At 37.1% G+C, this 15,965-nt stretch overlaps 1 protein-coding gene across 1 annotated transcript in view; it reads left to right on the top strand.

The window, feature by feature from the left end:
- The window catches only part of vimr2 (vimentin-related 2), a 33,944-nt gene that overhangs the window by 2,849 nt on the left and 15,130 nt on the right, over positions 1 to 15,965 (top strand). The window contains exons 3-7 of the mRNA XM_009291199.5: positions 1,484 to 1,642; positions 1,774 to 1,893; positions 9,208 to 9,303; positions 9,792 to 9,929; positions 12,000 to 12,137. Of these exons, the coding sequence (XP_009289474.2) occupies positions 1,484 to 1,642; positions 1,774 to 1,893; positions 9,208 to 9,303; positions 9,792 to 9,929; positions 12,000 to 12,137 (651 nt within the window). The remainder of the gene's footprint in view (positions 1 to 1,483; positions 1,643 to 1,773; positions 1,894 to 9,207; positions 9,304 to 9,791; positions 9,930 to 11,999; positions 12,138 to 15,965) is intronic.

The following is a 15,965-nucleotide window of genomic DNA, read 5'->3' as shown; positions in this document are numbered from 1 at the left end:
GATTTCTCATCATCTTTATTGAAAACGTTTTATTTTACATACATATTTTTTTACTCGACTAATGCACGAATGCACATTTGAATGTGTTTTTTTCATTCATTTATTTATTTTCTTGTGAATTGTGAGATGCAAATTTAAAAGGAAAAAATTGTGAGAGATTGCCATTCTTTTTACTTTTTTATCTTTTATTCTGTGGCACAAACGAGCTTCCCTACCAAAACCAAAGCAAATAAGTAAATATTAAACAGCAAGATAAAACTTCCATTTTTTCCCACAAAATTTTATTAACTACATAAATTGAAATGCACACAGAAATATCTTACCAGCGCTTTCCTGGAATTCATCAATACAATAGGTTTAGTACCAGTAGTATAAGCCTGATAATTCTGCCCTAGTTTTTTGACTAAAGACTTTACCTCGCTAGAAGGTGGAACTGTGAAAAATTACTGGTAAGACTTTAGAATAATGGTCCAATAATTCATGTATTTGCTAACATTACCAAAGTATGAATAAACTTGTAAAGCACTAATTAATCATAGTTCAACATTAACTAATACATTATTAAAATCCAAAGTTGTGCTTATTAGCATTAGTTAATGCACCATGAGTTACGATGAACTAACATTATTTGACTTAAATAACATTAACAAAGATGAATAAGTACCATAATAAATGTATTAGTTTGTTCAAGTTAGTAAATACATTAACTAGCAGTAACTAATGAACCATTAATTTAAAGTCTTACTAAATTACTTTAAACTTTTTGTTCTTCAACCAAACTAATTATAGTTAGGACACCTTGAAATCTAGTAATGGTGCACTGTAAAAAATGCTGAGTTTCACACAATCCCTTCATGTTGTGCCAACACAAATTAATTTAACCAAACTGTTTCTTAAATTTTAAGTGGATTAAACATAAAACAAATCAGTAGTCCCTTCAAAAACTCAAGAATTGTGTTGTTTCAGCTCATTTTAAATAAGTAGCACAAGTTGAACAAGCAGCAAAAATGATTTTTAGATGCACATCCACGTGTTTAAGAAGGTACTGAAAATCCCAAAAGTATCAACAACTTCATATCAGACACTGCCTTTTGTCTTTGCACAATAAAATTGACTTTGGGCCATTGAATTGTTAATGAGACCTCAATGCATACCGGAGTTGTACACTCAAAAATAATTTTTGCTGCTTGTTTAAACTACTTTAAAATGAGCTAAATCAACACAACTCTTGAGTTTTCGTTCGGACAACTTAATTGTTTTATGTTCAATCCACTTACATTTGTAGAAACAATTGAGTTAACTTCAACTATTTGTCTTGAGACAACATGAATTGTGCGGAACCCTGCATTTTTTTACAGTGTAACATCAATTATCACCTTTTTTTTCTTGTAACTCTCAGAGGTGTCATCAGTTGTTCTTTGTGTGTTATTGAACACATCCTCTACTCTTGTATCTTTGCATCTGTTTTGTGTGGCTGTTGTAGGTTCGGGGATTAGAAGAAGAGAACGAGTCTCTGGAGGCTGAGATCATTGAGCTGAAGGAGAAGAAAGAGTCAGAACAGATCTCCACCACCACCGTCAGCATCAGAGACCCTGCCGACTTCAGCCTGGATGCTGTGATAGAGAGGCTGCGCAAAGAAAAGGTACCCTTCAGAAACTCCAGCCTGGGTGGTGCTGGATGTTTAGCTTCACTCGAATGATTAAATTGTCATTTTAAAACACACGATCAGTTTTGTTGATTCTTTTCCTGCTGCTGGCTGGTTGTTTCCCTCAGGAGGAGATTTTGTGTAACACGGAGGAGCTGAAGGGTGAACTGCGGTGTCTGCAGATGAAATGTGATCAGGTGGTGGAGCACAGGACTCTCATCCAGCAAGAGCGAGAGGATGTTTCTGTGGTAATGCCATAAAATCAGCAGATGTTATTTGATATGTGGTGCCCAAAAATATTTGCACACCTCAGCTACATTTAAAGATGTGTGAGTTTCACTGCTTTAGATGCTGAGATATTTTTAAACCAAGAAATGACACGGGATCTTTTCTCAGAGTTAAAGTTTTTCTTTTCACATTTGCTTGGGATTTTGAGGTTATTTTAATGGTTGAATTCAGTTTATTAGTTCACACAGGATAAATCATTGAAATACAAACACTAGTATAAATCTGGTCTACTTAATAACCATATCAATGATTTACACGTTACCTATCTGCTTGTTAAGTGTGTGGTCACTTGAAGTGGCTTCCGGGTCCAAGCGCTCTATCAAACTGTATGGGGAGATTCAACAAACGGTAATATTAAAAGTTTACAAAGCGCTGTAATACTTTCAAAAATTACGATGGCAATATACATATATATATATATATATATATATATATATATATATATATATATATATATATATATATATATATATAACCATGTCTAATATTCGATGGCCAGAAAGTGATTAATATTTTATAAATTGTTGAAATATTGGTATTCGTGACGCAGCAAGTCCAGAGACTGATGTGTACACAATGATTTAATATAAAATTCACTTTAATGTGTGATAGGATTAAAAAAGTGGTCATGAACAAATATTTTCTCAATTCAAATGAGTGGGCAAGTGGATGCTGCACACTAGTGGTGGTGTGGAGAGACCCCTCATGATTGTGTAGCGCTTTGGGTGTATGGCTATACACAGTAAATGCACTATATAATATGGCTATACACAGTAAATGCGCTATATAATACACGTTACATTCATTCTGTCATTCATTTTCTTTTCGGCTTAGTCCCTTTATTAATCTGGGGTCACCACAGCAGAATGAACCGCCACATTACATTACAGAGTACAATTTATTTTATAATTAAAATGACTTTATATTCATTTCAATTAACAATAGCAACGCATTTCGTGATATTTAATAATATAAGAGTCGCAAAGTGATATAAAGGACTTAATAATGATTGTCAAATGTCTGGTTCAATATTTTATTTAATGCAGCAGTCGCAAACTCAATTCCTGGAGGCCCGCAGCTCTGCAGAATTTAGCTCCAACCACCTCCAACTCACACCAGCTCTCACAATGCACTTTTCGCCCCCTAGACATCTATTCATACACATGCAAGTGTGACAGATTGAAAACGCAAGATCGTGCGACAAGTTTTCGCAGTTCGCTGTATTGTAAAGTTCAAGACTCTGACCTGCAAAATTGCGTCACGTGACTACATGAAACCAATCAAAGGTCAAAACATGACCTCTCTGTACAGAAATTAAAAATATGGACCAATCGCTTGTTTTTTTTAATGTCTAATCGTCTTGTTGATTCCCGCCCCTTTTTGCATAGCCATACAGCAGAGTTTCACATGCTCAAACTCCAGTGTGGCCGCGCTTTAAGAGTCTCTAGTAGTCTTGAACATCTTGATTAGTTAGATCAGGTGTGGTTGATTAAGGTTATAGAAAAACTGTGCAGAGCTGCAACTCTTCAGGAATGCAGTTTGAGAACTATGATCTAATGCAATTAAATTTTTAAATGCACATAAGTTATTTGGTGTTTTAGTATGTTTATAAGGGGTTAGTGTGGGTGTTATACAAGACCGCTCAGTACAGAAATGTTACACTCAAAACAGTAAACTTAATCATAAGCTTAACACATTTATGCACTAGAACAGGGGTCACCGGCATCACCGGCTCAGCGGGTAGCATGATCACCTCACAGCAAGAAGGTCGCTGGTTTGAGCCTCGGCTGGGTTAGTTGGCATTTCTGTGTGGAGTTTGCATGCTCTCCCCATGTTCACTTGGGTTTCCTCCAGGTGCTCTGGTTTTCCCCACAGTCCAAATACATGCACTATAGGTGAATTGCATAAGATAAATTGTCTGTAGTGTATGAGTGTGAATGAGCGTGTATGGATGTTTCTCAGTAATGGGTTGCAGCTGGAAGGGCATCCACTGCGTAAAACATATGCTGGATAAGTTGGCAGTTCATTCCGTTGTTGCAAGGCATCACGGTGGTGCAGTGGGTAGCACGATTGCCTCTCAGAAAGAAGGTCACTGGTTCGAACCTCGGCTGGGACAGTTGGCATTTCTGTGTGGAGTTTGCATGTTCTCCCTGTGTTCACGTGGGTTTCCCCCAAATGTCCAAAGACATACGCTATAGGTGAATTGGGTAAGCAAAACTGTCCGTAGTGTATGTGTGTGAATGCAAAACTGTCTATGGATGTTTCCCAGTCATGGGTTGCAGCTAGAAAGGCATCCGCTGCATAAAACATATGCTGGATAAAATGGCGGTTCTTTCTTCTGTGGCAAACCCAGATTAATAAAGGGACTAAGCTGAAAAGAAAATGAATGAATGAATGAATGAATGAATGAATGAATGAACGAATGAACAAGGGTCACCAACCCTGTTCCTGGAGATCTACCTTCCTGCAGTATTCAGCTGCAACCTTAATCAAACACACCTGCCACCAAGCGCTCCTTCAGATCTTTCTTAGTTGTGTTTGATCAGGGTTTGAGCTAAACTCTGCAGAAAGGTAGATCTTAAAGAGCAGGAGTGAGCACCCCTGCACTGGAATATAAGCTTTTTTTCATTGTTAGGCTTCCTCCACCACTAGATGGCAGTGTTAGCTTGTGCTGTGGGTGGGGTGGGGTGTTTTGTCCCTGGAGTGGCACAGCACAGCTGCTGCTCCCAGATCCGCTCTGGAGAGTCCTGATTACAGGCCCCGCTGACTACCGGCCAGCGGCCACTCTGAAACCCGAGCCGCTTTCTGTAGAAACCACTCCGTCACCCCACAGATGTCAGAGCACATCTCCAGTAAAAGAGCAGATGTGGGAAAGCTTTCACCATGCCTAATAATTCACTCATTCAGCTTCTCATATCTCCTAGATGCAACAGAGCAGGGATTAGAACAGGGATCAGCCTGGCCTAATAGAAGAAATGAGGGTCAGAGAAAACGAATAAAACATGAAGAAGAACCAAGGAGGTAGTTATGATCGAGTCAAAATAATAATATAGAGTTGAGGTTGCAGTTATATAAATAATAGAAGTGTAAGTATGCGTGCATAGGCATGTGCATTTTTTTCACTAGTGTGGTTTCAGTAGTTTTATCTGAAAGAGGACCAAATATAAGACAGATCACGGTTTTGTCTAGGAACTCTGTTATAAGAACTAGGCACCAGGCCAGTCTGCCAGAAACAAAATGTCCCCTTCTGGGCATTTTCTTGGTTGCATTTGCATGACCATGCAGGTCATCATGATTAAAGCTGTGTTTTGTTTGTGTTCGCCAGTGTTCACTTTTGTCATAGGTAGTTCCTATTTTGCTGGTTTAGATCTTACTCTAAGGTTGCAGTTAATTTTTGGTTTTTATACCTAAAACAATTGCTGTGGTTCAAATACACCAACAAGTACAATAGTTATTCTGCTAGTTATTGAAAATATGAAAACAACCTTCAGTGCAAAAGCCAATATTTGCAGTTTGCTACTGCTTCAGTCTTGACCCTTGTGCCAGTGAGAGATGTCTGTGCTCTGTTCTGAGAGACTCATCCCTATACCCTAATCTCTCTGAAGGGTTTAACCTCCACAGCAAGGGGTTTCCAAACCTTTTCAAACTTATAATAATAATAATTACTTACATTTATATAGCACTTTACTGGACATTTAAAGCGCTTTACTCCTCATCTACCACCAGTGTGCATCTACCTGGATGATGCGAAGGCAGCCATATTGCACTCATTGAGCAGTATAGGAGTATAGAATGCCCTTCACTATACTGGGTTGTTACGACCCACACAGACGGCAGGTTGACCACTCCCTGCTGGTCTCCCTAACACCACTTCCAGCAGCTACCTAGCTTTCCCATGTGGTCTCCCATGCAGGTACTGACCAGGCACAGCCCCGCTTCACTTCAGTGGACGACCATGTGAGAGTTGCAGAGAGCTAGCTGACAGTAAACTTTTACCCTTGAGTTTTAGCTTGTACCCTATTTAATAAATGGCTTCAAATTAATGGACCTTTACCAAGTTGGCACACTTCAAATACATTTTTGAGTGAGATGTACAGTTCAGTGGCCATCATGGCCAAAGCTGCTTTGACACAAACTACACTTAGAATTAAGGATGACTTGACTTGGCCATGTGCAAGTGTCTGTAAAGTCCACAAGAATTGTGAAAGATCAAGTCTTGGCTTTCAGGAACACCTCAGCCTGAGTGTGCCACCACTGTGCACTAAAGTGATCTGTACAGCAGACTTTATCCTCACAGTCAAAACAATGTTACATAAAAAAAGTGAAAATCTAAAAGTTTAGGATGTCATCTGGCACAAGGCAACTAGAAACATCTAGAGGTTTGGGGCTAAATTCTGCAGGATGATTGCCCCCCAGGAACAGGATTAGAGACCTCTGCTCCAGAATGAGAGCTTAAAAAAGATAAAGGGTGTGGGGGATGAAAAAAAAAAAAAAGCTGGTCCTTGGAATGCACTTCTGTGTCATCTGTGCCACATATTAAACATGTGCAGTGGAATCATCACTTGTACCCTATTAAATCTTGAAGAGCTTTTTGAAGTGGTCAGTTTTAAACACTTCAGTTTGGAACGACCTTTTATTATAATGGCTATGATTTTTCTGACTTTGTGCCCATCGAGAGTACCCTCTGGAAGCCAATGTAAAAACAAGTGGATGTTATTGTACTGTTATTTTACTCACAAGGGCACAATGTTAAACAACATAGTGATGCTCGTATAAATAAATTAACTATAATAGTAAATACAGCAATGTTACATTTTTTTTTAAATAAGTTAGATTTTAATTTCATTTTGTTGATTTTTTTTAATTTGCTTTCACTTTTCTTTATTTACAATAACCAGCAAGTAGTTTTAATACACAACACAATCAATTCACTAATTACATATACATTTATTAGATACATTTTTCCAATTTAAGTTATAAACCAGAGTTATTAAATGCACTTTTACTACAGGAAATGCATATATACAAACATTTAATGCAAAAAAATGATAGAGCAGGAGCAAATATTAACTGTTTTAACTGCTTTTCTATTTTTAGAGTTAGAAATCACTTTAATATACATTTTTTTGTTTTATATACATTTTTGTTTAATATAAAAAGGATACAGCTTATGACTATATTATAAAACAACCCTGAATCCCCAACCCCCACCCAGATAAACTTGTTCAATAATAACAGAAGACAAAAGATTGCTGTAAAAGAATAATGTTAAACCAAATAAAGAGTAAAAGTTAAGTAAGTACAAATGAATAACTTACATCATGAGATGCATAAAGTACATATAAACAGAAAAGCTGTGTATTAGGAGTTAGAAACAAACAAACAAAAAAAAAGGTAAAGTTATATTCCAGAACAAATTCTTTTTCAGGCACCATGAAGAGAGGTTTGCTTTTGGCAAACTTGGATTTATGTATGTGAAATTTACATAATAATAAAATAAAGTTTCTAATGAAACCAGTATCTTTTAAAGAGCGATCCTTAGTCTAATAGCTCTCAAAAATTATTTTCAAATATTATGAGCAATAAAAGCTTCAACATTAGTCCAAAAAAAGTTAAGTACATTGGCAAGACCAAAATAGATGTGAAATTATTTCATTAAAACTTTCACAAAAACAGCATTCTAACTCAATATCAGTTTTAAATTTGTGTACAAATATTTTGGTGGGATAAACTCTGTGAATTCATTTAAATGATATTTCTTTAGCCTTATTTGTAATTTAAAAAGTGAGGTAATGACCATACTTGAGTCCAGTTTACATTAGTTAAGATATTGTTCCAGTAAAAAACAACATTCGGTATAGACGTATTTTCTTTTAAGATTAAAGATGTAATTTTGTAATTATTAGGCTTAAATCCAGAGAAACATGTAACTCTGACTGAGGTCTGTTCAGATCTAGGAGGACAAACAAAGAGCGCTGTACAGCATATTTACTGTTAAAGTCAGAATTATTAGCCCCCTTTTAAGTTTTTTTTTTTTCTTTTTTAAATATTTACCAAATGATGTGTAACAAAGCAAGGAAATTTGCACAGTATGTCTGCTAATATTTTTTTCTTCTGGAGAAAGTCTGATTTGTTTTATTTCAGCCATGAATAAAAGCAGTTTTTAATTTTTTAAAAACATTTTAGGGGAAAAATTATTAGCCCCTTAAAATTTATTGATAGTCTACAGAACAAAATATCATTATATAGTAACTTGCCTAATTACCCTAACCTGCCTCGTTAACTTAATTAACCTAGTTAAGCCTTTTAATGTCACTTTACGCTGTATAGAAGTGTCTTGAAAAATATCTAATAATATGGCTAAGATGAAATTAATCAGTTATTAGAAATGAGTTATTAAAACTACTATGTTTATAAATGTGTCAAAAAAATCCTCTTTTCGTTAAACAGAAATTGGGCAAAAACAATAAACGGGGCTAATAATTCAGGGGGGCTAGGAATTTTGTATTTTGCGATAAATTTTGTAAATGTAAATAATGTTCTTTCATCATCAAATAATTGATTAACTAATATCAGTCCCTTGTTAAACCAATTGTAAAACAATAGTCATTTATTTCTATACAAGATATTGGCATTATTGCAAATAAGAAAACTATGTGGGAAGAGGTTGGCAAAATTTAGAGAGTTTTATTGGGAGTTTTTCCTTATTTGCTTTCATGGTGACTTTAAAGCAGCTTTTTGTCATGGAAAAAAGAGAAAATGTGAATTAAATTTTATTTTTATTTTTTTAATAAACCTCAACGCTGCATCTAAATGAAATGCGTCCACCATAGTAAAGTTTAGCCCTGTGGCGGTGTGCAATAGAAGAAGCAAATCAGCATTGAAGCTCTGTCTAGACTCTATCCAGTGCCGGCCTTGTGTTCTTGCTGAGATAAGGGGAACAGTGGCCACAGTGCCAATTCTGGGCTCTGGAGTGCATTTGTGTGCGCCATGCGCTTCCTCTGCTGCCCGTAGCCATCGGCTCACTGCAGCATTCAAATGCAAATGCTTCCATTCTGCGTAATTGAATTCATCGCCAATTAATCAGCCACTTAAGATACCCAGATGAACCGAATAAATGCATCTTTGTATGAGCAGAGGATGACAGGCGTGGATGTCATCTTCCATACATTGCGGTCTTTGCTGCGGCACAACTAGAAGATGCTGAATACAGAAGATGCAGAGGGTGAGTGTATTGTGTTTGAATTGACCTTTATTTCTGCTACCCAACTCAGGAGGTGGATGCAATTACCACTGACTGCCTGGCCCTTCGAGAACAAGTTGGCATCTATGAGGAGCAGCTGGCTGCTATGGAGAGGCAGCATGAAATGGTAAGGCCCAAACAGCAATTCTTCTCATTCGAGATTGGAAAAGTCCATTGAGCTCAGGAATCTAGTACTGCCTGTGGGGGTTTTGCCGTTTAAGATGTCTCTTGTGATTGTAAGGGGAACAAGTTTGGGGGAACAGAGATTGACAGGAAACATGGTTCCTCAAAACACAGAACGAAAGAATGTGGTGTATGGGGGGTCTGGGGGTACACAGCGAAATATCCACTGACCTCCCTCTGGGATAACTCGCAGTGCAGGCGTATGAAATGAAAACACAAGTTCTTCTTGTTTTATTAACTGCTATTATTATCCTGATACATCTGCCGCTCTGTCATTATTCATGTTGATGAGAACAAGCTGAGACTCAGACTCAATCTCCTTTTCGTGAACACTTCATCGGGGCCAGATTAATGAACAGCTGCCCTGTCTCGCACAGACAGATATTGTTACCTGAGGAGAAACCGAAAGTCATGAGTTGCATTTGTTCACAGAGGCTGGAAAATCTGTGTGAGCCCGGGCCTCTGGATGAAGGTTTTTCAACTGTATCCTTACAGTTCCCTCCCTTTGACATAACACCAGCCATCATGGATATCAAGGGGTACTATAGGACACTGGCTGAAAATCTCAAGGTAATATATGCATGGAGAACACTGAGAATGCATGTATCCTAGTGATATGTACAAGCTAAATTGACAGTGTTTACAAAACCATTCAAAGGTTTAGGGTTAGTAGGAAGAAGGTAATGCTATTAAACTCATTTAGGAAGCAATTAATTTGTCTGCAAAGACTTTATATATTTAAAGTATGTCAATGCTGTTCTTTTTAAACTTTCTTTCATCAAAAATGTAGAGGAAAAAATGTTGTGGTTTACATAGAATTATTAAATGGCACAACCATTTTAACCTTGATAAAAATAGAAATGTTTGTTGATTAGTCTTGGAAAATCGTTAAAAATGTAGAAATGTACATTAATTTAGCAGAAAAAAACTAAATCAATTAACACTGCCTGACAAAAGGCTTGTCGTCTATGCCAGTTGTAAGAGCAACAAATAATATCTTGACTTCTAGTTGATCATTTGGAAAAGTGGCAGAAGGTTGATTTTTCCGTTCAATCATCTGTTGAACAGCATCCCAATCATCACAAATACTGCAGAAGACCTATTGGAACCTGCATGGACTTAATATTCTCATAGATATCAGTCAAGTTTGGTGAAGGAAAAATCATGGTTTGGGGTTACATTCAGTATGGGGTGTGCGAGAGATGTGCAGAGTGGATGGCAACATCAACAGCCTGATGTATCAAGACATTTGTGCTGCACATTGCATTACAAACCACAGGAAAGGGCAAATTCTTCAGCAGGATAGTGCTCCTTTTCATACTTCAGCCTCCACATCAAAGTTCCTGAAAGCAAAGAAGGTCAGCCCAGTCACCAGACATGAACTGTATTGAGCATGTCTGGGGTAAGATGGAGGAGGCATTGAAGATGAATCCAAATAATCTTGATGAACTCTGGGGGTCCTGCAAGTACGCTTTCTTTGCCATTCCAAATAACTTTAATAATTTTTGATACTGTACATTATTTCTGTTTAGTGACAAGACTTTTGTCTTAGCAAAGTCAGACCTTACTGTCTTAATAAAATAATAAAAAATCAAGACATGCTCATATTTTGTTTTGGTAAAATAGGCATATTTAGAGACATTTACCTTTCATATAAGCTACTTCTGATACCAAATCATAAACTAGAAGTCAAGTTATTATTTGTTGTTCCTAAAACCTGGATAGGAGACAAGACTTTTATCAGGTCGTTTATACTTTTATTGTAATTAAAATTGTGTTAAAGTTCACCCAAAGAAAAAGTCTTTAGAAAATTTTTTTTACATAATGTTCAAACTTTTCTGTGTTTGGAGAAGAACTAAAAAGCCCCAATGTGCTTTGTAAATAATGACAAAATTGTCTTCTATAAGTGAAATGACCGATTAACACATCTCAGTGCTGGAAGTTTGCTTGTTTTTGTCTTCATACTTTACTTCAGGGGACAGCTTTGTAGGACAGAGAGCTCAGTCCACATCCAGCACAGAGCACTATTGTCATCTCGGTTTGGTTTAAGGGGTGATGGAGGGCTTTCTGAAGGTCATCCTACAGCACCAGTGCCCTCTGACCCCGTTTGACCCAAGAGTGGCTGTTCTCGCCTGGGGTCACGGTGATAATCAGAGCTCTGGAGCCCTTCCCAGACTCCTGTGCAAAATAAGAAGAGCACTTCTGCACCGGGACACTACAGAGTCTCTATAGGCTCAAGAGTCTTCTAGTGTTTATTAGTGTGTGGGTGCTAAAAGTCGTGCATACAAAAACACACATAAACGTATCATTTACTACTGTTCCCTGTTTTCTTTTGGTCTGTGTTTCTATTCATTGCTCTCTCTCAGGTGGTCTCAGAAGCCAAAACGAGTGCTTTGTTTCATTAGCGCTGCACAAGGCCCAATTGTTCCGCTCACAATTGATATTGATTGGGATTTGCGGGGAACAATAATTGGAGGCTGATTTTGTTGGACTGGTTGCACCTGCTCACCTGATGGCCTTCATTTGCTCTTCTTTCTTCTGGGAATAATCAGTGCTTCATCTTCTCTGCCTGCTGTCTGCTTGATGGGTGGTAACTCTGATGTTTGAAACCTGAAGCTGTGAAGTTTTCCTGCATTTTAGTTTGAGTTCAAAGGCTCGCGCGCCGCCGCCGTTGATGCCGCAGGAAAGGAGAAAAAGGAGGAGCAGCTGGCCAGGTTGACTGGAGGGAAAGTGAAGGACATCTCTAAAGAGACTGATGTGAATGTCCTCAAAGACTTGGTGAGTTTACTCTAATTAACACTTAAGATTTGATCCATGAAAAGACAGTCCAATGCTTTATATTGCTGACAAAATGGTGGCAAAAAAGAGACAAAACAAATCTTCTGTGTTTACAAACAAATGATTCTAAACCAATATTAAATAGTTTTACTAAGAGTTTTAAAGGTGCCTTATAATGAAAATCTGGATATACATATGCAATACGCATAGCTGAAGAGTTTAATAGATGGAAATGGCATACCATGAGCCTCAAATACTATTGATTCCTTGTTCTCATGTAAATCCTGTGAGTGAAAATCCTAGTGAAAACAGTCCATTTGGAGCAAAACAGACTGTTACGTTTCAATCGGGGTTACTAACACACAAGCTACAGGCTATGTTGATTAGCCTCAGTATTTCCTAGTGAGATTACAACAATGATAATTTTCCCTCTTATTTTTAGGTTTATCTTACCTTTTATTAAATTTAGTATGTATGTGGGGCTCTTATTTTTAAAACAAATAGTAGAGGCAGGGAGACTAAAGCCCACTGCGTAAAACGGTTGGCGATTCAATCCGCTGTGGCGACCCCAGATTAATAAAGGGTCTGAGCTGAACAGAGAATGAATGAATGAATGAATGAATGAATGAATGAATGAATGAATGAATGAATGAATGAACAAATAAAACCGTTTCTGGAGAATTTTGAACTGTGGAACTTACTGAATCAATACAATCAGAGCCACTTATTCTGTAAATTTGTCAGATGTTTTATTGAGTTCACAAATTAATTAATTTAATTTGTTTACCAGTCACTGTAATTAGAAGTTTTCTTAAATCACTTGCCAGTCAGTGTTTTGACTGGTCACACTTCAGCTGTTGGACAATTGTTTAATATGATTCAAGTTCACTATTTCATACTAAAATGTACATAAATTAGTTTCATATGGACATTTAGTTTTGTCTATATAAAGGATGCAGATTTAGGTGACATTAATAATTAACCCTTTAAGAAAAAAAAAATAGGTGGAAAACTGAAATGTTTATTAAACCATCTAGCAAACAAACTAATTTTTGCCATATTAATTTTTTTCATATTTATTTTGTATCACATCATCATACAACAGGTGTTTGTCCAACTTTTTGCTCACAACAGGTTCATTTTAATACCAAAAAATTATTTTACCGTTGACATTTTGACAACAGAGAACATTTCTGACAGTTTTTCATTTTTTTTTACCTGTTCTTTTTCATCAAATCATAAACAAAAAGTTTTTTTAACAAAGTATTGATCAGGTTAATATTATAAAGGTCTTAGATACTTGAAAATAAATTATGATACGTGCAGCTCTATAGGATTAATTCTTATATAAATCTCTTAGGTTTTATTAATAATTTCAGTAAATACAATAATATAAAATAGGGTTGTTATATAGGACTGTTATAAAATATAGCATTATAGTAATAATAATAATAATAATAATAATTATTATTATTATTATTATTATTATTACTACAAGTGCTTAAATAATGTTATCAGCTTGTTTTAACTCATTTTCTAATATACAGATATAAAATGTAAATGTAAAATGTAAGAAAGGTAACCTAATACTTTTTTATTCTGCACATGACAGAATGATAATTTCAGAGATTTAGTCCTGCATTCAAAAGCAGTTGTCACTCTAAAACCTGTGAGGCGTGTGCAAGGCTACAGCTTAACTCCAATGATTGACCTGAACACACACCACCTCAACAGCTCAGCATCAGACACGAGTTCCTGTGTCAGCCCTAATGCTGAAAATCAGCGTTTCAGAGGACTTTTACTGAGGGAGGGGGCTGTTTCACAATGCAGCGTCCTCAGTTGGACTGACAGCCGAGAAATAAAGTAAGAGAACTCCTGCTGCCCAGAGTGTTTATTCCCAGAGATTGGACCAGGAGGATGTGAGCAGCGTATAGTCTCTAACAGTGTTTATCTCTCTCACTGTCTTTCATTATGAACAATACATTTCACATTCTGCCAACGCACTCCTCTCCCCCAGTCATAAACTTCATAAACTTCACACATTCCTGCAGTGCCTCAGGAGACAGCAAATCGTACTGAGCCATAGTAATAAAATCTCACCTGTCAGCCTCCCTCAACGGCAGGAAGAGAAACTTTAGGCTGAAAAAAACGAGGCAAGGTTGAAAAAGTGACGATGCATTAGCTTAAAATGGGAAATCGTTCAGGATTAATGTTTGAGATGATTGGGAGTCGCTCCCTGCCTTCGTTTACATTCTGAAGAGCAAGAAAATAGTCAGTCAGCCACAAATGTCACCTTTAGGTTTGAGATAACAAACAGAGTGGTTTGGTTCTAATTATTGCGGTTGTGGTCGTAGTTCCTCTTTTAAAATAAACTGACCATCTCCAACCAACACATAACATAGGATTCTGTTCCCTGATCAGTGATGGACAGTCTGCTCTGCTTCATCTCCATTTCTTGCTTCGTAGTATATTCTCTCTTCATTTAGAGGTATAGATATACATACAGTATACACTCACCGGCCACTTTATTAGGTACACCTGTCCAACTGCTTGTTAACGCAAATTTCTAATCAGTCAATCACATGGCAGCAACTCAATGCATTTAGGCAAGTAGACATGGTCAAGCACAGTCAGAGTAGAATGGCCAGACTGATTCAAGCTGATAGAAAGGCAACAGTAACTCAAATAATCAGAGGTATGCAGAAGAGCACCTCTGAACACATAACACGGCAACCTTGAGGCGGATGGGCTACAGCTGCAGAAGGGCCAAATCGAGTCCCACTTCTGTAAGCTAAGAATAGGAAACTGAGGCTATACAGTTTGCACAGGCTCACCAAAATTGCACAATAGAAGATTTGCAAAACGTTGCCTAGTTTGATGAGTCTTGATTTCTGCTGCGACATTCAGATGATAGGGTCAGAATTTGGCATCAAAACATAAAAGCATGGATCCATCCTACCTGGTATCAACGGCTCAGGCTAGTGGATATAATGGTGTGGGGGATATTTTCTTAGCAGATTTTGGGCCCATTAGTACCATTACATTTGCCTTGTGTCAACACCACAGCCTGAGTATTGTTACTGACCACATCCATCTCTTTTTAACCACAGTGTACCCATCTTCTGATGGCTACTTCCAGCAGGATAACGCACCATGTCATAAGGCATGAATCTTCTTAGACTGGTTTCTTGAACATGACAATGAGTTCATTGTATTCAAATGGCCTCCACAGTCACCAGGTCTCAATTCAATAGAGCACCTTTGGGATGTGGTGGAACGGGAGATTCGCATCATAGATGTGCAGCCGATAAATCTGCAGCAACTGCGTAATGCTTTCATGTCAATATGGAGCAAAGTCTCTAGGGAATATTTTCAGTATAGTACCTTTTTGAATCCAATATGCAATAAGGTGTACCTAATAAAGTGTCCAGTGAGTGTATATAGGCATTAGTGGACATCAGAACTCAGAGGTTATGTAAGTAATCTACAGAAATGCTCTCAGATAGTCAGTTTGCATTTACAGCATAAATGTTATATTTACTTTTTATATGATTTCCAATTCCTTGTGTGCAGTGCAGTTGTTGGTAGAGAAATTATGGCATCTAAAGAAACAGATGATTCTATTTTTACTGGGAATTATACTGTAGTCAATAAATATTCTTTATCTGTTAGGCTCTCTTGTAATTGTTTTGTATCATGACAGTTTTCAAGTCTGTCTCAGTGGGCTGATGGTAAACAATAGTGTCCAGAAATATCTTTTGAAATGCTAATATAAAACATATTTATTTTTTAGAAATTGAGTTTTTTTTTCTTTGTAGTGTCTCAAAC

Source organism: Danio rerio, chromosome 14 (genome assembly GCF_049306965.1).
Source record: "Danio rerio strain Tuebingen ecotype United States chromosome 14, GRCz12tu, whole genome shotgun sequence".
In the NCBI taxonomy this organism is placed as follows: Eukaryota; Metazoa; Chordata; class Actinopteri; order Cypriniformes; family Danionidae; genus Danio; species Danio rerio.
The sequence above is the reverse complement of the archived record's forward strand: the minus strand, read 5'-3'. Positions and strand labels throughout refer to the sequence as shown.